This window comes from Mobula birostris, chromosome 3 (genome assembly GCF_030028105.1).
Source record: "Mobula birostris isolate sMobBir1 chromosome 3, sMobBir1.hap1, whole genome shotgun sequence".
Taxonomy (NCBI): Eukaryota; Metazoa; Chordata; class Chondrichthyes; order Myliobatiformes; family Myliobatidae; genus Mobula; species Mobula birostris.
In genome coordinates this window covers 35,398,041-35,419,985 of record NC_092372.1, presented here as the reverse complement: position 1 = coordinate 35,419,985, position 21,945 = coordinate 35,398,041, and the positions used below count along the sequence as shown (strand labels likewise).

Genomic DNA, 21,945 nt, shown 5'->3' with positions numbered 1-21,945 from the left:
TAATTGTCTCATGGACCCATTGATGGACAGAGTGCCTAGTGGTTCCCCCATTGCTCTCCTCACAGTCCAAACAAATCATGGGCTTATGTGGAGAACTAGGACTTGTGGATGCCTGAAGGTTGTTACATCCCTCAGACAAAGACTTCACATTTTTTTTCTAATCCACACAAGTGTTACACCAGAATAGGTTTTTTTGCTCCTAGATTTAGTTGTATCCTGCACAATTGGAAATATCGCTATTTCTGACCATGCAGCAGTATATTTAAATATTAAGCCCAAAGATAATTTAGCATGATCTAGACATTGGAGGCTGAATCCTTTTATTCTAAAAGATAATAAATTTATAGACTACTTCCGAATTCAAAACTTTCCTATCTAATAATTCCAAATCAGCTAGTAGTCCATCGACGCTCTGGAAAACCGCTAAGGCCTATGCAAGGGGATTAATTATCTCCTACTCTGCTAGTAAGAAGTGACAAGCTGCGGAACAGCAGCGCCTAGTGGAAGCAAGGCTTGCGGCAGCTGAGAAGGATTATATTAATAAGCCTTCTGCAGCCAAGTTACAGAATATCATAGCCCTACGCTGTACACTAAACTCTTTACTTACACAAGCAGCCAAAAGAAAATTGACATTTGCTAAACAATAATTGTTTGAACATGATGAGAAACCAGGTAGGTATTTGCCTTATTTAGCTAGAAAGAAAAATACCTCTCAGACTATTGCTTCAATTAGGGATGGGACAGGAGCGCTCACTAGTATTTCTAAAATGATTAATGTTGTGTTTAAGAATTTTTATTCTAAACTGTATCAATCTGAGCAATGTAATAATGGACAATCTAGGATGGAGTCCTTTTTCAGGAATTTAGATCTCCTAGTCATTTCTTCTGAACAAGAGTCCCTCCTCAATGCTCCGTTATCTATACATGAGATACAGGAAGCTGTGAGATAGCTCCAAAGTGGGAAGGCCCCTGGTCCTGATGGACTCACTAGTGAATTCTATAAAGAGTTCACAGGGTTATTATCAGAGCCTATGCTAAAGATGTTCAATTATGCATTTAATTGTGGTCTCCTCCCACCATCATTGAGAGAAGCTAATGTTTCCCTAATTCTTAAGAAAGGAAAGAGCCCTGAAGATTGTGCCTCCTACAGGCCTATTTCATTGTTAAATGTTGACTTTAAAATCTTACCTAAGTGTTGCGATTAGAAAATATCATAAAAGAGGATCAAACGGGTTTTGTAAAAGGCTGTAGATCATCTAACAATATCAGAAGATTACTAAATGTGACTCAGGCATGTCAGCAACAGGCAGTGGACGACTTGGTGGTTTCCTTAGATGCAGAAAAGGCCTTTGATCGTGTCGAATGGCCGTATCTTTTTTTCACTTTAGAATGATTTGGTTTGGGCAATAACTTCATTAAGTGGGTGAAGGTTCTTTATAATGACCCTTCGGCTGCGATTCTCACTAATGGTATTAGGTCGGATAATTTTGATATCCTGAGGGGCAGCTGGCAGGGCTGCCCTTTATCACCACTACTTTTCACACTAGTGATTGAGCCATTGGCTGCTATTCGGCGAGACCCCAAAATACCTGCTACAGACGTAGGACTAAAGTCACATAAAATTACATTGTATGTGGATGATGTTCTAATTTACTTATCAAACCCTGCTATATCAGTGCACCATCTTATACAATGCATCAATTCATTTAGCGCCTTTTCAGGTTATAAAATCAATTTTACTAAATCAGAGATATGCCCCTGGGGAATCTGCAGCAGGTACCTGACACTCTGGGTGTTTTCCCCTTTAAATGGTCGCAGACACGTTTTGTTTACTTAGGTATATTTAACACACCTACGTTTGATCAATTGTTCAAAGCTAACTTTACACAGTTATTTGACAAAATCAAAGAGGATCTTGAGCAATGGAGCACTCCTCCCATTTCTTGGCTTGGCCGAATATCCTTGCTCAAAATGAACATCCTTCCTCGCCTGCTGTACCCAATACGAATGATTTCAGTCATTTTTACCCGACAAATACTTAAAAAAATAAATGGCTGGTTTGTTTCTTTCATCTGGAACAAAAAAAAGACCCTGTATTAAAATGTCTAAGTTACAGCTTCCCGGTAGTCTAGGGAGTCTGGATTTTCCAGACATTAAAAAATAACAGTTAGGTTCCTTTTTATCTTATGTGGTTGACTGGGTTTGCAGGGATCCCTCCTCAATTTGGCTGGACATTGAAGCTTCACAAGCAAAATGCCCTCTTATTAATTTGCTTTTCCTCAATAAGATGAAACTAGTTAAGGAATATTGTTGCAATCCAATAACAATTAATACAGTCAGGGCTTGGAGGGCAATGCAGCGAAATTATCACCCTTCACTCCAATAACCGGCAGTCCAGATTTTCAGCCTGGCATAATGGATTCTGGATTTAAACTTTGGATTTTTAAGGGTATTTTCCATCTAGGAGATTTTTTTGATGAAGGAACGATGATGTCTTTTAGTCAAATAGTACAGAAATTTAACATACCCAACAAGGATCTTTATCGTTTCTTTCAGATAAGAGATTATATACAGAAAAAAATATTATTGTTAATGGAGTTCTATAGTTCTGACATAGAAAAGAGGGTGTTTCGTTCTAAGGGTAAAGTCTCTATTAGTACTTTTTACAGCATCCTGAGGGAATGTTCTTGTGGAGAGGCTGAGCAGCTGGGAAGGGTCTGGGAGGAAGAGCTGGGAGTAGAAATTACAGCTGAGACATGGGATGACATCTGTGATAATGCAAAGAAGATTTCAATTTGTAATAGAACTAAAGCATTGTAACTCAAAATTCTGCATATAGCCCATCTGACTCCAGACCGTCTCTTGAAATTTAAGACGGGGGTTTCTCCTATGTATTTGAAATGTAAAGTAAATACCGGAACTTTCACCCACTGTTTTTGGACTTGTCCCAAACTTCAGGCATACTGGAGTGATATTTTGGGTGAAATGGAAAGGATTCTGAAGATGAAGTTTGAACTGGACCCAGTGTCTTTTCTCTTAGGCTTACCCAGCAGTCGTATTATTAATGCACATCAGAGAAAAATTTTTAACGTCCTGACTTTTTGTGCGAGGAAGAACATTTTACTTTGTTGGATATCGAAAAGGCCCCTGGACCTTTTGGTTGGCGTAAATTAATCATGGAATACATTCCTTTGGACTTTTTGACATGTATGATACACTCAAAAACAAATAGTTTTCGTAAAACATGGCAACCTTTCTGCAGTATATAGATGTAAACCTGTCTGCTTTCCTAACATCTGCTCTCACTCCATCCTCCCACCACCCCACTAGGAATAGGGTTCCCCTGGTCCTCACCTACCACCCCACCAGCCTCCAGGTCCAACATATTATTCTCCGTAACTTCCGCCACCTCCAACGGGATCTCACCACTAAGCAATCTTTCCCTCCCCTCCCCCCCCCCCCCCCGCTTTCCACAGGGATCTCTCCCTACGCAACTCCCTTGTCCATTCGTCCCCCCCATCCCTCCCCATTGATCTCCCTCCTGGCACTTATCCTTGTAAATGGAACAAGTGCTGCACATGCCCTTACACTTCCTCCCTTCCCACCATTCAGGGCCCCAGACGGTCCTTCCAGGTGAGGCGACACTTCACCTGTGAGTTGGCTGGGGTGATATACTGTGTCCGGTGCTCCCGATGTGGCCTTCTATACATTGGCAAGACCCGACGCAGACTGGGAGATCATTTTGCTGAACACCTGCGCTCTGTCCGCCAGAGAGGGCAGGATCTCCCAGTGGCCACACATTTTGGTTCCACGTCCCATTCCCATTCTGGTGTGTCTGTCCGCGGCCTCCTCTGCTGTAAAGATGGGGCCACACTCAGGTTGGAGGAACAACACCTTATATTCCGTCTGGGTAGCCTCCAGCCTGATGGCATGGGCATTGACTTCTCTAACTTCCGCTAATGCCCCACCTCCCCCTCGTACCCATCCGTTATTTATTTATATACACACATTCTTTCTCTCTCTCTCTCCTTTTTCTCCCTCTGTCCCTCTGGCTGTGCCCCTTGCCCATCCTCTGGGTTTTCCCCCCCTCCCCCTTTTCCTTCTCCCTGGGCCTCCTGTCCCATGATCCTCTCATATCCCTTTTGCCAATCACCTGTCCAGCTCTTGGCTCCATCCCTCCACCTCTTGTCTTCTCCTATCATTTTGGATCTCCCCCTCCCCCTCCCACTTTCAGATCTCTTACTAGCTCTTCCTTCAGTTAGTCCTGACGAAGGGTCTCGGCCTGAAACATCAACTGTACCTCTTCCTAGAGATGCTGCCTGGCCTGCTGCGTTCACCAGCAACTTTGATGTGTGTTGCTTGAATTTCCAGCATCTGCAGAATTCCTCGTATTTGCTATACTAATAAGGGCTTTTGTATAGGGTGTTGTGGTGATGTCTATATTTTGATGGAAGTGTTCTTATACCTGATATCTGTGAGGGGAAGAAATGTAAATGTAAGTGTATCTGGAAATTGAAAGTTTTGTTATGCTGAGCAAAAAAAACAATGTATATATATTGAAAAAATGACCTGAATGAGGAAGTGAAGGGATGGGTTAGTAAATTTGCTGATGACGCAAAGGTTGGGGGTGTTGTGGTTAGTGTGGAGGGCTGTCAGAGGTTACAACGGGGCATCAATAGGATGCAAAACTGGGCTGAGAAGTGGCAGATGGAGTTTATCCCAAATAAGTGTGAGGTGGTTCATTTTGATAGGTCAAATATGATGGCAGAATATAGTATTAATACAGGTTTCCCCCGCCATCTGAAGGTAGAGCTTTCCTATGAAACCGTTCGTATGCCGAAATGTTGTAAAGCGAAGAAGCAATTTCCATTTATTTATATGGGAAAATTTTGTGAGCGTTCGCAGACCCAAAAATAACCTACCAAATCATGACAAATAACACATAAAACCTAAAATAACAGTAACATATAGTAAAAGCAGGAATAATATAATAAACACACAGCCTATATAAGGCAGAAATACTTCTCTACAACGATTGCCTGCACTGATCTCCGTAGCAAAAATCTCACGCAAGAGCTCTCGGCAGAAAATCTCACGCAAGCGCTGTTGGCATAAATGCTCTCTCCAGTAACCTTTAAGCTATGAGGCTGCCAAATCTACCATATAACACGTAAAACTACACAGCCTATATAAAGTAGAAATAATGTATGTACAGCGTAGTATCACTTACCGGAATCAGAAAGACAGCTTGCCGAGCGAACTGATGATGGTGTGTTAGGCTGAGTTGTCGCAGGTTGGGTGGTGCAGTGGCCCCCACCCTCCAAGCCACCGACCCGATACATTGCCGCGAAGAAGGCAGCAGTAGCCGGGAGGCACACAGCACACCTTTCAGAAAAAAGCTGAAATAAACATGCTAATTAATTAGGTGCCGCCGACACATAATTGTCAGCCCAGATCAGAGGCGATGCAATCAGAAATCGGCACTGATCTGGGCCGACATTTACGTGTCAGTGGCACCTAATTAATTAGCTTGTTTATTTCGGCTTTTTTCTTAAAGATGTGCTGTGTGCCTCCCTGCTACTGCTGCATTCTCCGCAAATCGGTACAGTATCTGTCCGGGGCCCGGGTGGTGGGACACGGGGGTGTCATCTCATTGTCGGTCAGGGCAGGCAGCTCATCTTCTCCTAGGACTGCCCGCCTCGATGTCAAAGATCAAGGTTCATCGTCCGCTGTGGCTGATTTGGAAGGCTTGCTTGACTGCTGAGCCTCGCGCATTTTTCTATCATACAGTTCTTTGTAAAGACTCAAAACATCCTGTAAATATCCCCTAAACCTACGTACCCTTTCAAAATTAAAGTTGTACTTTATCATTGCAGCGAAAATCTCACGTAGTTGCTTCACTTTCGCTATTGCATTCGGTTTCGATTGTTATCCTTTCCTCTTCCAATTGCATCAGCTCTTCATCTATCAGTTCTTGGTCATGGGATGCCAAAGCCTCTTCAACATCATGTTTGTCAGCTTCCACAAGCCAAACTCACTTTGTCCTTGCTTCGTTCACCACGATCGAAACGCTTAATTATGTGTAGTTTTACGCTAAGTGTAACACCCTTACTCTTTCAGGCTTTTCCAACACCTCAGAACTCATCTTGCAAATGGCTGCTCACAGGCACATGTTTAAGCAATGCCGTTCCGAATCCGGGGGAGAGTGGCTGCTCAGGATGCGCGCTGCCTTTCTTCGTAACAGTGAAAACACCTTCTGAAAGCGAAAACAGGGTACTAATGTAGGTCTTACGTAACAGTGAGGTTTCGTAAAGCGAACGTTGGAAAAGCGGGGGACACCTGTAGTAAGACTCTTGACAGTGTGGAGGGTCAGAGGGGTCATGGGATCCGAGTCCATTGGACACTTGAAGCTGCTACGCAGGTTGAATCTGTGGTTGAGAAGGCATATGTTGCATTGGCCTTCATCAGCCGTAGGATTGAATTTAGGAGCCGAGAGGTAATGTTACTTACAGCTATGTAGGACCCTGGTCAGACCCCACTTGGAGTACTGTGCTCAGTTCTGGTTGCTTCACTACAGGAAGGATGTGGAAACCATGGAAAGGGTGCAGAGGAGATTTACAAGGATGCTGCCTGGATTGGGGAGCATGCCTTAGGAGATTAGGTTGAGTGATTCTGGCCTTTTCTCCTTGGAGCGATGGAGGATGAGAGGTGACCTGATAGAGGTGCATAAAATGATGAGAGGCATTGATTGTGTGAAGGCTTTTTCCCAGGGCTGAAATGGCTAACATGAGAGGGCACAGTTTTAAAGTGCTTGGAAGTAGGTACAGAGGAAATGTCAGGAGTAAGTATTTTACACAGAGAGTGGTGAGTGCATGGAATGGGCTGTCGGCGACAGTGGTGGAGGCGGATATGATAGGGTCTTTTAGGAGACTTCTGGATAGGTACATGGAGCTCAGAAAAATAGAGGGCTATGGGTAACCCTAGGTAATTTCTAAAGTAAGAACATGTTTGGCACAGCATTGTGGGCCAAAAGGCCTGTATTGTGCTGTGGGTTTCCTATGTTTCTGTGTAAGCTCTGGATGCCTGACATAAACTTAATGTTCTTTTTGCTTTGTGCTTAATTCATGTTTGTCATTTGGGGCTCTGGATTTGGCAGCCTCATCTTTTTCTTTGATGGAAACAGTATCCCGAATATCCAAGAGTATTATCCTGGGAAGGTTTCTTTTTCTAATACTGACTTCAGGTAGATGCTTTCACTACTTCTGCTAAATCAATTGACAGTCAAGTAAAATCAGCCTCTCCCCAGTTTAGAGCCTTTGTTCTTACTTTCTCTGTGACCATGCTCTAGTTTGATCATGGTTACTACCATGAAAGTGGTCTCTCACTTGTACTCCTTCCATCTCCCCACCTCATTCTCTCAAATGAATTCCAGTATTGCTCATCACCTGAATCCTCACTTCTGTTACTGGACTTCCTGCATACTGGCTGAGAAGTTCCTCTGAGTGAAGTTTAGGTATACCTTTCACACTTCTGTACATTTCATACTGACTTCAAACTTGTTAATGTTGAAATAATTGAACACATACCACCTGACTGAAGGTCAGCTTCTACTCAGCTGTTATAAGACAATTAAATGGCCCCTTCGGAGGATAGAACAGACTTAACCTCACAATCTACCTCATTAAGATCTTGCACCTTATTGAAACTATAGCTGTTACTTGTTCTCTGTAGTGTTATATTTTATTCTGCATCTGTAATTGTTTTACCCTGTACCACCTCAGTATATTGGTTAATGAATTAGTCTGTATGAACAGTATGCAAGGCAAGATTTTTTACTGTACCTAGGTATATGTGACAATAGTAAACCCTATGCAATACCCTAGTGCTTTTACAAGTCAGAAATTTACGTACATATTTGTTCTTTCTTTTTCCTTGGACTGTTTTGTAAAACATTGCGAGTTGCCTTTTTTTGCTTTCCAATTAAACCCAAACAGCTTCTTGGATCCTTCCCACAGCTTTGCTTCTTTAAGTTATATTGTTACCCATTTTAATCCTTTTCTCTGTCTGGTTTGAAAACTCTGCAACTGGGAACACTAGATGCTTTTCTTGTCCCAATTTAAACTATGCGAGTAATAGCCAAAATACTATACTGTTATATTCTGTGCCTTCAGTTTGTTTCCTTGTATGCCATTATTCACAGTGAGACTGCTTTATCATCTATTTTGTTTATTCTGCCTTTCAAACTTGCTAATTTTCTGCCTATCATCTCCACCTGTTTTTTTTTCTTCAGAATTTATGTTCAGGCATCCTATTCCTCTGTCAATGTAATTGAAAGGATATTGGTGCTGGCCAGATTGAGTTGCAGCCTCTTTGGCCTGGACAAACCCTATTATTAATCCCAAAAATCTAAAGCAATACCTCCTGTGGCTTTCAAAAATTTGTGCTGTTAAATATGATTGAAGTGTTGATTATTATTTTCCTCAAAAATGATTTTAAAATGCAGTTTCAAATAATACACCCCACTTGTTTTTCTAAGTTAGCATTATGAATACATAAGAGGGAATGAAGGCAATGAACAATATTGACAGTAAGCAAATATACAAAAACAAAGGAGAGTGGCACAGCGGTGTAGTGGTTAGCACAATTTATAGATCAGGTGACATGGGTTCAGTTCCAACCCCTGCCTGTAAGGAGTTTTTACATTCTCTCATGACTTTGCGTTTCCTCTGGATGCTCCTGTTTTTAACATTTACTTCTTTATGTAGGCTGCCTGATCTGCTGATTGTTCCTTTTTTTCAGATTTCCAGCAATATCACAGTTCCAGATTTTTCTCTTACTTCTGTTCTCATTCTGCAGGAAAAAGTAGCTGTGATTAATGACCATACCATTTAATGGCATTAAATTTGTGCCATTTAATCTCTTATCTATCGCAGTCCAATGATGTACTGACTAGTAGGTTAACTGGCCATTGTAAATTGTCCTATGATTAGGCTAGGATTAAATTGGGGGATTACTGGGCGGCGCGGCTTAAACTGGCCTGTTTTGCGCTGTATCTCATTAAATAAATAAAAATAAAATTGACTTAGTGATACATGTTCCGTGATACCCTGCTTTATACATGGGTTGGTTTTACAGTTAGACAATTCAAGGAAAAGAAAGTTGACCTCGTGGGTTAGTCTTTATACAAAGTGCATTAACATTGCAAAGTAAAAAACAAGAAAAGGCTGGAAATAAATTATGAGAGGGAAAAAGAGTTAATATTTTTGGACATTAAGGGAGCAGATGTAGAACAGTAAGGTGGCACTGAGGTATAAGGTCAGCCATGATTGTTCTAATTGCCTTTGCAGGCAAGAGGGACAGAATGACCCACACCTATTTCATATGTTCTTCAAAACAGAACACTTTAAGTTCTGGAGTAAGGGAAGGAGTAGGGGTAACACATCTCCTGAAGACCTTTGATCAAAAGTAGCCACTCTGACTAAATGTTTGTTTTCTGAATTTGTTGATAATTTGACTTTCCAAGTTTGTATCAGAACTTGCCTGTTGGATGAAAGGTCATCAACCTGAAACATTAACAACACTTGTATGCTGCCTGATCTGCTTTATGTTCCTTTTTCTGATTTCCAGCAATATCACAGTTCCAGATTTCTCTCTTACTTCTGTTCTCATTCGTCATCTACACCTTCTGCAGGAAGAAGTAGCTGTGATTAATGACCATGCCATTTAATCTCTATCTATCACAATCTTTGTTTTCATATCATTCCCTGAATTTAAAACATTTTTGACTTCTAATCTTGCTGAGATCATTGACTGGAAGCTTTCACTTTATTTCTGTTATTGGATGCTGCTGAACATTTCTGTTTTGTTTTGGATTTTCAGCAACTGCAATTTCTTGTTTTTCAAATGCAGCATGAAAATATGCATTTTCTATTTAGTATATTAATTACATCTATCTGTGTTTTGTTCCTTCAGAGAAGAAAGTGATATTCATGGGAGATGACACTTGGGAAGGACTGTTTCCAAATAAGTTTTACAGATCATTCCCCTTTGCTTCATTTAATGTGAGAGACCTTCATACAGTGGATGATGGTATTCTTCAACATATTTTCACAACAGGTAAGAAATTGCTCAGTATCCCAATTGTTGTAGCGTGGATGAAATCACCAGGGAGACAGAGTCACTGGTAGATACAAAACAGCTTCGTTATTCGACACAACAAGGTACAGCAGGCATCATACCGACGGAGACGCCTTCGGTAGGAAGGTCTGCTAGCCCAATGTGGGATTGATGTTTATATGCTAAACACAAAGGCAATTGCTACTTAAAAAGTTATAGACAATGCTTCCTTTTGAAACTACCTACAAACATCACACCTCCTAACTTCATCCTTTCCTTCCGACGCCAACATGTCTGGGTTGGTATCCACAGTCTTTAGGAATGCAAGTTAAATCCACAATACATTTATTTGGCATTTTACGTGCTAACATAGAAGACAATTAATATTTATAATGTATAGATAATACCGTCTTCGAAACTACAGCATCTGGTCAAACTATGGCGCCAGAAGCATCTGGTATTCACACCTTTTTAGGAAGCACATTGTTGTGGACTCAATCCACAGTACTTTGTCAAATAGTCAAATAGAAGTCTGGTGGCCAAAGTCATTTAAGTGTAAACAAATCATCTACCCAAAAAAACCTCACTCTAACACCAATAACCAATGATCTATACCTTATTTACTGAATACAGCAAAAATCTTTGAATACTGCTTTCATCCAAATGGCACAACTTGCTGCTGGAAGTTGAGTTAGCTCCGTTGTGACTATCAACAAAAGCCCCTGGAGAGACAGTAGCTGGGAGTATATAAAAATCTTTATTTGCACACACAAGCTGGCAGCACTTGCAGTCACTCCCTGACCCAACGGTACATCACATTTTTATATGTTAAAGAACAAAGGTAACAGCAGAATGATTTCTATAGTTACAATGCATTCATAATGCTTCCTTTGGGATACATATAATTTTCCAATACCTAGGTCTTCACACCAGCATGCCCAAAATGAATGTTAGTTACTGCTGTCTGCATATGCGGACATCTCAGATGAATGGGGATTTTATTGCATTCATGCATGTGGAGACATCTCAGGTCAACGGAGTGTTTTCTGGTCTGCAATTAACCCCAAAATGCAGCTCCCAGAAGACCATTGTTCTGAGCTGCACTTAAAATTCAATCTATAATCCATTTCCAGATCTGAAGACTATTTGCTGTTGAATTAGTATTTCCTATATTCCATATCTCTAGAATATGCCCTAATAGATCTATCAAACCTAAATTTATGGAACTAATAATTCCTGTTAGTTTTCTTTAATTAGAAAGAAAAAATGTGCCTGTCATGATGCTCTAAAGTTCTTTATAGCCAGTTTTAGTAATCACTTTATCCTTTGCAAACTCCACAAACAGCAGTTTGATAATAAGACAATAAGTTACAAAATTAAATTATTGACTGGATCACTGGGGATAGATTCCCTGCTCGTTGAAATTGTCATTCAATATTTTGTGTTTCCCTGATAGTTTAAAATCGCATCTGAAAGCTATCGCATTGAGCATGAATTGTCTTCATTCCTGGTTTAGGATACCATTGTTATGCTTTCATCTCTGGTGAGATTTGTACCTACAGCCTCAAAGCTGAAGTGAACAAATTTGTCATGGCTGATGAATAGACTGAAGAGTTTTTTGTGTGGTATTAGAAATATATTGTGGATTTTAAAAATATATATACAGAACATAGTACAGTATTGTACAAGCCCTTTGGCCCATGATATGCCAACTTTTTAACCTACTCTAAAATCACTCTAGCCCTTCCCTTCCAGATAGACTGGAGAGGCATGTGGATGATAGGAAAGTGGAGGACTCTTAAATATCCCTAATGTATCTGCCTCTACCATCACCTCTGGCAGCAAGTTACGCACCTACCACACTCTGTGTATTAAACAAAACTACTTCTGGCATCCCTCCTAAACTTTCCTCCAATCACTTTAAAATTCAACTATATTGCTTGGACACAATATTCCAAGTGTGGCCTACCCAGAGTTTTATAGAGCTACAATATTACTTTGTGGCTCTTGAACCACAATAAACTAACCCACCCTTCCACTTCCTCATCCAAGTACGCTCAGACCCTGCTTAAAGCTGAGGATGCGTCTTTCGGAGGTGGAGTGCCATGTAAATCAGCACTATGTGGAGTCATTATAACATTATGCAAATGGACATGTGTGCCTGATAAAGAAAATCAAACCCAAGATATTGATCCATATTATTTTATGTATACACAGTAATTTATGGAGTAACAAACACACAAATAGGCCTAACCTGTACATCAGTGGAGCAGCAACACATCACAGCAGCAGTGGAGAGAAGCGGGAGGTGGTTACATCTTTGAGGAGGGACCAGGCTATGGGTCCTCTTCCAACTTTGGCTTCTTCTTCAAGTAGGCATCGAGATTTGACTGCCTTTTCTTAAGTTTCCTCTCATGAAGTAGTTTTCGGTAGCAGGAAATCATGTCAAGAGCACCTCGTTTTGCCTTATTGCTTCACTCCCAGTCAGGGTCATTATCGATGAACTGGTCCATGATTTGTGTGACTTTGGTGATGCTTGTGCTGAAGAATTTTGTGGTGAGATTTCTTGTTGATGTTTCCTCTTCTCAATCTGTGTCCTCAGATTCACCTAGGATGTGTTGCTCTGCCAATTTTCGAAGCTCTTCATTATTAAGGCTCTCACCATGAGAACGCAGTAACTCTTCAACATCATCCTGATACTCACCAGCTTCCAAACGCCTTATCACTTGCAGTTTCACATCCAGTGCTGATGCTTTTCCTAGACATCTTAGATGTACTACCCTCACTGGAAGTTGTAGGCTGTTTTCCAGACATTATGGGTGAAAAAAATGGAATAAATTGGCAAGGGAGGGGAAGGTAGAGTGAGAACTATTGCATGATTGGCTGTGAGTGACTCAGAGTGTGTGAAGTTTTCTCATTGGCTGATTGAATGTTTACTGTAATAGTGGCTGCTCTTGAATAGTTTTAAGTGTTGCTTAGAATGATTATTTGTCATTTAAAAAAAATATATTCAATAAAGAATTGAATAACTGTGTTGTAACGAATCAGCACCATGCAGGCTCTGAGTGTAATTTATAAAAATCACAAAGAGCAGAGTCCCTGTATAGATCTCCATGAGACACCACTGGTGACAGACCTCCAGGCAGTATGCACCCTCTATTATCACAGACAAGGTTCTTAGATGGACCATATCAGGTGATTTACTTCCTTAGAGTGAATAACAGACTTTTATGTCTTTTATGAGAGCCAGCATTAGTAATTTGTACATAGTGCCAGCTTACAGATACCATAGAACCATAGAAACTACAGCACAGAAACAGGCCCTTTGGCCCTTCTTGGCTGTGCCGAACCATTTTCTGCCTAGTCCCACTGACCTGCACACGGACCATATCCCTCCATACACCTCCCATCCATGTATCTGTCCAATTTATTCTTAAATGTTGAAAAAGAACCCGCATTTACCACCTCGTCTGGCAGCTCATTCCATACTCCCACCACTCTCTTGTGTGAAGAAGCCCCCCCTAATGTTCCCTTTAAACTTTTCCCCCCTCACCCTTAACCCATGTCCTCTGGTTTGTTTCTCCCCTTGCCTCAGTGGAAAAAGCCTGCTTGCATTCACTCTATCTATACCCATCATAATTTTATATACCTCTATCAAATCTCCCCTCATTCTTCTACGCTCCAGGGAATAAAGTCCTAACCTATTCAACCTTTCTCTGTAACTGAGTTTCTCAAGTCCCGGCAACATCCTTGTAAACCTTCTCTGCACTCTTTCAACCTTATTTATATCCTTCCTGTAATTTGGTGACCAAAACTGAACACAATACTCCAGATTCGGCCTCACCAATGCCTTATACAACCTCATCATAACATTCCAGCTCTTATACTCAATACTTCGATTAATAAAGGCCAATGTACCAAAAGCTCCCTTTACGACCCTATCTACCTGTGATGACACTTTTAGGGAATTTTGTATCTGTATTCCCAGATCCCTCTGTTCCACTGCACTCTCAGTGCCTTACCATTAACCCTGTATGTTCTATGTTGGTTTGTCCTTCCAACGTGCAATACCTCACACTTGTCAGTATTAAACTCCATCTGCCATTTTTCAGCCCATTTTTCCAGCTGGTCCAAGTCCCTCTGAGGCTCTGAAAACCTTCCTCACTGTCTACTACACCTCCAATCTTTGTATCATCAGCAAACTTGCTGATCCAATTTACCACATTATCATCCAGATCATTGATATAGATGACAAATAACAATGGACCCAGCACTGATCCCTGTGGCACACCACTAGTCACAGGCCTCCACTCAGAGAAGCAATTCTCTACCACCACTCTCTGGCTTCTTCCATCGAGCCAATGTCTAATCCAATTTACCACCTCTCCATGTATACCTAGCGACTGAATTTTCCTAACTAACCTCCCATGCGGGACCTTGTCAAAGGCCTTACTGAAGTCCATGTAGACAATATCCACTGCCTTCCCTTCATCCACTTTCCTGGTAACCTCTTCGAAAAACTCCCAACAGATTGGTCAAACATGACCTACCACGCACAAAGCCATGTTGACTCTCCCTAATAAGCCCCTGTCTATCCAAATGCTTGTAGATTCTGTCTCTTAGTACTCCCTCCAATAACTTACCTACTACTGACGTTAAACTCACCGGCCTATAATTTCCCGGATTACTTTTCGATCCTTTTTTAAACAACGGAACAACATGAGCCACTCTCCAATCCTCCGGCACTTCACCCGTAGACAGCGACATTTTAAATATTTCTGCCAGGGCCCCTGCAATTTCAACACTAGTCTCCTTCAAGGTCCGAGGGAACACTCTGTCAGGTCCCGGGGATTTATCCACTTTAATTTTCCTCAAGACAGCAAGCACCTCCTCCTTTTCAATCTGTACAGTTTCCATGGTCTCACTACTCGACTCCCTCAATTCCATAGATTTCATGCCAGCTTCCCTAGTAAATACAGACGCAAGAAACCTATTTAAGATCTCCCCCATTTCCTTTGGTTCCGCACAAAGCCAACCACTCTGATCTTCAAGAGGACCAATTTTATCCCTTACAATCCTTTTGCTCTTAATATACTTGTAAAAGCTCTTTGGATTATCCTTCACTTTGACTGCCAAGGCAACCTCATGTCTTCTTTTAGCCCTCCTAACTTCTTTCTTAAGTATTTTCTTGCACTTCTTATACTCCTCAGGCACTTGATTTACCCCCTGTTTCCTATACATTTCATACAACTCCCTCTTCTTCTTTATCAGAATTGCAATATCCCTTGAGAACCAAGGTTCCTTATTCCTATTCAATTTGCCTTTAATCCTGACAGGAACATACAAACTTTGCACTCTCAAAATTTCCCCTTTGAAGGCTTCCCTGGAATGAAATACAGCAGATTATGGTTAATTGAGCCATTGATTAAATAGGGCAGCCATTTATTTAGGACAACCCTGAAAGAACAAAAACTAATGGAGAAAATTACCAGGATTCCCTTAATTTATATGTGACATGCTGCTCAATTGGGGTAGGGGACTGTTGCTGAACTGATTCTAACTAGCTTCAGTCAGCGCATTTGTGCTGCTGTTAGACACTACACTGTGATTAGAGCTAATTTTTTAAAAATAGCGCCAGTTGTATGTTTGTATTCAAAAAGCACAGATATTTGTCACTGATAGTTCGTGAGAAATAAGCTGCAAAACAATTCTGAACTACTTTGCTCACTGCGGTCGCAAGCATTTGGGCTTGGAGATGCCAGAAACGGCCAGGAGTGAAGATGAAACTATTTCACTACTTCAACAAGTTAAGAACTATGAAGAATTTAAAAATATCGGCAATCATCTTGAATATTACAATGGTAATGAAAATTTGGAGGAATGTAATTGTCGATAGCATTGTATGAAGGCAGCCCATTATCTACTGTAGGTGTCTGCGTTGATTTTGTTAAATCACAGTGAATGAAAAGAACATGGCTGCATATACTGGATGAATTCCTCCATCGTTAACTATTAAGAACTAACATTTTATTGTAGTGTAGTTCTATTGGTAGTGTTCTAATTTATCCTGTATGTCATTTAACTACATAACTTGTTTCTCAGTTTGTCATAAACACTTGGGTGATGAACCATGTTTATCATTCACATGTAAATTTTACAGCATGTAATTATGAATTTGGTAATACAGGTGTCCCCCGCTTTCCAAACGTTCTCTTTATAACATTTCGCTTTTACGAAAGACCTACATTAGTACCTGTTTTCATTAACCGAAAGAGGATTTTTGCTTTTACGAAAAAAGACGCTCGCTTTAAACTTATGCTTACCTCAAGAAAGACTACCATGACCTTGAAGCCTTGCGTAGGCAGGTGTGTGCGCATGTGTGATGTGCGAATGCGTGTACGTGTGCATGCATGATATGCGTGTACGTGCGAATGCGTGATGTGCACATGCGTGTACATGCTAATTTTTTTTGACAAATTGATTTTGGCTCAAACTTCCGGATTCTGTTAAGTGAAACTACACTGTACATACATTATTTCTACTTTATATAGGCTGTGTATTTATCATATCATTCCTGCTTTTACTATATGTTAGTGTTATTTTAGGTTTTATGTGCTATTTGGTATGATTTGGTTAGGTTATTTTTTGGGTGTGGGAACGCTTAAAAAATTTTCCCATATAAATTAATGGTAATTGCTTTTTCGCCTTACGCCAGTTTCATAGGAACGCTGTACCTTCGGATAGCGGAGGAAACCTGTAGATTTTCTCTGTGTGTTCTGGGGGGGTGGGGATGCATTATCTAGTGTCTTAGTATTCCTTTGCGCTTTGTAGTGGTTTCCCTCAATTTAGGATTTCCATTTCTATTCATTTTGGCACTATGGTAACTTCCTTATTCAATGGAACATCTCTTTATTAGAAGCTGAAAATGTTGTAAATAGGCAGCATCTGTGTCTTTCCACATACCATGCCTGACATGCTGAGTATCCGCAACATTTTCTGTTTTGATTGCAGGCTTCCAGTTTGAGTAATTTATTGATTTTTGTAAGTCTCGTTAACAAGTTTTTGTAAGTTTTTAACTGTATATAGTTAATTATTTTTATCTGTGTTTGAATTGGAAGAATAGATTGCAATTGCTCTGTTTTGACGGTAATATTATGCTTTCTACTTTGCTTATAGTGGAAACTGGTGAATGGGATGTACTCATAGCACACTTTCTGGGAGTTGACCACTGTGGGCATCGATATGGGCCTGACCACCCAATGATGGCCAAAAAACTCAATCAGATGAACCAGATGCTGAGGTATGCTTTATGTGAGGACTGCAATTAGATAATATTGAAGGCCAATATAATGGGTTTGAGTATTGATTTGTTGCAATTAATAATAATAACTTATCTATAGAACACTTTTCATTCAGGCGGTGTAGTTCAAAGTGCTTTACAATGGGGATCAAGTGCAAACATGAAATTAATGTAAAAAATAAAAATGAATACAAAAAGTTGTTAGTTTAAAAACAAGGTTAAATTAATAGGTTTTGACCTGCTGTTTAAATGTGCCAGCTGAGTCTACGTTCCTTATCGTTTTAGGTACTCATTTCCACAGTTCAGGAGCATAGGTCAATGAAGCTGACCTGTCAATACCCCTTTTGAGGGAAATTGTTTAAATTTATGAGACCACTAGAAGAAGACCTGAGAGTTTGAGCAGGAGTATAAAACGATTCTGGGATATACTCTGGTCCCAGACCATTAAGAGCTTTAAAAATAAATATTATTATTTTAAACAAAAATTATTATTACTATTAAAAATATCATTTTAAACAAACATTTGTAAGCCTGGTACTATTTGTCTTGTTGGATTACTTGGATATGTAAGCACAAAGTAAACAGGCCAAGAACCTAGCAAAAAAGTTCCCTTTGCGTTCTCTTCCTCACAGGGCCCTAAAAAAGCTAGATCTGTCTGGTTTAACTAGTAGAATGTTTTTAGGCTGTTCACTACCACTGGTCTCAATCCCCGTCAGTCCAGAAGAAAACAAGTGGTTCAGAGTTGCAACCTGTCTCTGTTGTACAGTGTATTGTCTCTAACTTCATTATCTCATGTAGTCTCACTACATGAAACAATGAAGCTTGTTCCGTTGTAAACTTAAATTAGTGAGACATTATAAAACCATTTCAGTAAATACTTTCTTATAATCATATTCGTTAACTTACCACTCAAGTGTTTAGAAGATTAAAATGTACTCAAAGTGTTGATTAACATGAAGCTAAATTCTTAGCATAGTTTATAATGGACTAAAATTCTGTATCCTGATTGCCGAGCAGAATGCATTGCCAATAGTATGTTAGAGATGAAACAGTATTCGGATTGTCTGTGATGATTCTGTGGCAAAATTGGTTTGTTGGACTATAGAATCATACAGCATTGGAAACAGTCCATTGGGCCTACTATGTCCACGTTGACCAGCGGGTACCCACCTGCATTAATTCCATGGATTCTTAGCAGGCTGCGTATGCAATAGATCAGTAATCAACAATCATACAGAGCTTGGAGGAATGAAAATATAAGACAATAAAAGGAAAAAAACAAATTTTAAGAACTTGAATTTTGTAAAGTGATCTTAACACATACGTTCATTCTCGTATTTTGTAGCATCAAATTTACGCAAAGCAGGCAAGATGTCTTGATTGGGCTGAGGCAATATTGTGCTAAAGGAAGGGGTAAAGCATTAAAAAAAAGCACTACTCACTCAGTGTCTTAATTGAGCAATTAATCACCTAAGACAATGGGTTTATGCAAGTTAATTTTCCCCACAAAGAACAAGTGATACTCAGTTATACTCCTACAGAATTCTGTTCCATCATAGAGCTGTTGGTCCAGGGGAAGATACCAATACTAAAAATTATATAAAAAAGAATTGTCAAAATTTAGAACTTTGTCAGTTTCAGTTTGCCAGACATGCCCAACCAGCTTTGTGAATGTGGCATTGTTGTTCATATTGAGCCAGCTAATGGGGATTGAGCACTTGGTCATTGAAATTAGCTTTATTAAAGATTAGCTTTATTTTTCACATATGCATCGAAATACAAGTAAAATGTGTTGTTTACGTAAAATCAAATCAACGCGGGTTGTGCTGGGAAGCCCACATGTGTCACCATGCTTCTGGCGCCAACGTAATCTACTCACAATTCACTAACCCTGCTATGCATCTTTTGGAATGTGGGAGGAAACGTGAGTGCATGTTGGAAACCTACTGGTCACTTGGAGAATGTCCAGACTCCTTACAGGCGGTGGTTGGAATTGAACCCTGATCAGTGATCATTGGCACTGTAAAGTGATTGTGTTAATTGCTATGCTACTGTGCCACCTTAATGAGGTATTCAGAATGCACATCATCAGACAGCTTAACGAGATAAGCTTTTGGCTGAAGCTGAGAGTGCAGAATGCAAGGACAGCTATTAGAGCTGATTTAATTGCCTTTCTCATTCGTGTTTATGTTAAGGAGTTTCCTGTGTACAAATTCAAGGAACCAATGACTGCAGATAAAACTTCCAAGATTGAAGACTGAAAATTTTTCTTGAACCTTGAGTAGAATTTCAACATACTTATTATCAATATAACTTGTATTTATAGATCTGCAAAAGGAAAAAAATTCAGATATTTCAAAATCTCATTATATAGATTTGACATGTTTTTTTCTGTATCATTTTCAACATCAATGAATATAAATGAAAAAAGCAATTTTTTTTTAGTGCTATATTCCTGCAGGATTTTACAGAACATTTCTCAAATAGTTACTATTGTGTAGGTGTAGAGTTGTCAGCTTGTTTATATTTTATTCTGCTGTGGCTCTTTTGATAGCAACAAGATATTTAATTCTACAATTCCAGAAACAGCTTCTGTGCTTAAACTTCAAGAGTGCTGCACTGCTGGAGGTACTTTACTTTGGATTAGATAGATGTTAGATCTATCTGTCTAGATTAGATGTTAAACAAAGCCCCTGTTCTCTCTTCAGATGGATGTAAAAGGTCCCAAAATGCTATCAGTATTGATCTTTGGTATCCTCGTCAATGCTTATCCCTCGATTAACATTGTTTAAAAAGAAATAGGTTATCTGGTACTTAATCTTGTTGCTACATTTGGATGTATGTGCTTAAAAATTCACAATGTTCAAAGTAGATTTATTACCAAAATCCATATATGTCAGAATTGGGTTTAATTTCACTGGCATTTGTCATGAAATGTATTGTTTTGCAGCAGCAGTACTTTGCAATGCATCATAATAAAAACTATAAATTACAATAAGAAGCACAGTATATAAGAAAAATATTAAGGAAGTAGTGCAAAATGAGAGGAAAATATTAGTGAGGTAGTGTTCATGGGTTCATTGTCCATTCAGAAATTTGATGGTGGAGGGAAAGAAACCATTCCTGAAACACTGAGTATGTGTCGTTAAGGTCCTGTACCACCACCTTGATGGTAGCAATGAGAAGAGGGCATGTCTTGGGTGTGATGGGGGTGCTTAATAATGGATGCTGCCTTTTTGAGGCCTCATCTTTTGAAGGTGTTCTAGATGCAGTAGTGCCCATGATGGAGCTGGCTGAGTTTACAGCTTTCTGCAGTATTTTCCGATCTGTGCAGTGGCCCCTCCATACCAGATGAGGACTTGTGTGTGTTCCCTTGAATTCCCCTTCCTGAAGTCCCCATCAGTTCCTTGGTCTTACTGACATTAAATGCAAGGTTGTTGTTGCGACATCACTCAACCAGCTTACTTTTCTCACTCCTGTGCTCCTTCTTGTCACCATCTGAAATTCTGCCAACAATAATTGTGTCATCAGCGAATTTATAAATGGCATTTAAGCTGTGCATAGCCACACAGTCGGTGTAGAGAGAGTGAAGCAGTGGGCTAAGCATGCATCTTTGATGTGAGGAGGAAGAGATGTTATTTCTGATCTGCACTGACTGGTCTCCCAGTGAAGAAGTCAAGGATCCAGTTGCAGAAAGAAGTACAGAGGCCCAGGTTTGGGAGCTTGTTGATTTGAACAGTGTGTTGAATGCTGAGCTGTAATCATTTAACAGCAACCTGATGTAGGTATTACAATTATCCATGCGATCCAAGATCAAGTGGAGAGCTAGTGAGATTGCACCCACTGTAGACCTATTGTGCTGATAGGCAAATTGCAGATCCTCACTTAGGCAGGAGTTGATTCTAGCCATGACCAACCTTTCAAAGCACTTCATCCCAGCAGATGTGAGTACCACTGGGTGATAGTAGTTCAGACAGCTCGCCCTGTAGAGATTGTTGTCAAAATGCATATAGGAACTGCAAGGTCTGTACATGGATCATTATGTTGCAACATTGAGAGATATTGTGTGCCTTTATGGTCCTGAGTCATCACTTTGTTTTCATTCACGTTTGGACTGTATGGTGTACAGTCAAATTGTGACTGTAAAGGAGATATTGTCACTTTCCTGCATTGTAGGGAAGGGATAAGAAATGACATATCAAACCTTGTTTACTTTATCATAGGAAACTGCTGCTTTTGTGCACCAGGCTAGGTTGGTGCTTGGTTCAGCCCTTGGCGGACCCCTGAGGTTGAGGGGTCCACTGCATGTCATGGTGCCGCACACACCCCTGGACCATGTACAGTTCACGGACACCCTTCTTTCTTTGCCTCTGGATTTGTATGCAAGTGGCAAGTGTTATAATTTTGACCGCCTTGGGGCAGGTAACTTGCTGACCACAATGAAGACAGGACACTGGTAAGTAAGCCAAGGTGAACTAGCTTGTCTGAAATGAAGGATGCAGACAAAATAGCTCTTAAATATCTGAAGA

The 21,945-nt window shown here is 40.2% G+C and overlaps 1 protein-coding gene across 2 annotated transcripts in view; it reads left to right on the top strand.

Annotated features, from left to right (window-relative positions):
• The window catches only part of pigo (phosphatidylinositol glycan anchor biosynthesis, class O), a 51,583-nt gene that overhangs the window by 4,520 nt on the left and 25,118 nt on the right, over nucleotides 1-21,945 (top strand). For both annotated transcript variants that reach the window (XM_072252467.1, XM_072252468.1), the window contains exons 2-3: nucleotides 9,973-10,116; nucleotides 17,293-17,416. In XM_072252467.1, the coding sequence (XP_072108568.1) occupies nucleotides 9,973-10,116; nucleotides 17,293-17,416 (268 nt within the window). The remainder of the gene's footprint in view (nucleotides 1-9,972; nucleotides 10,117-17,292; nucleotides 17,417-21,945) is intronic.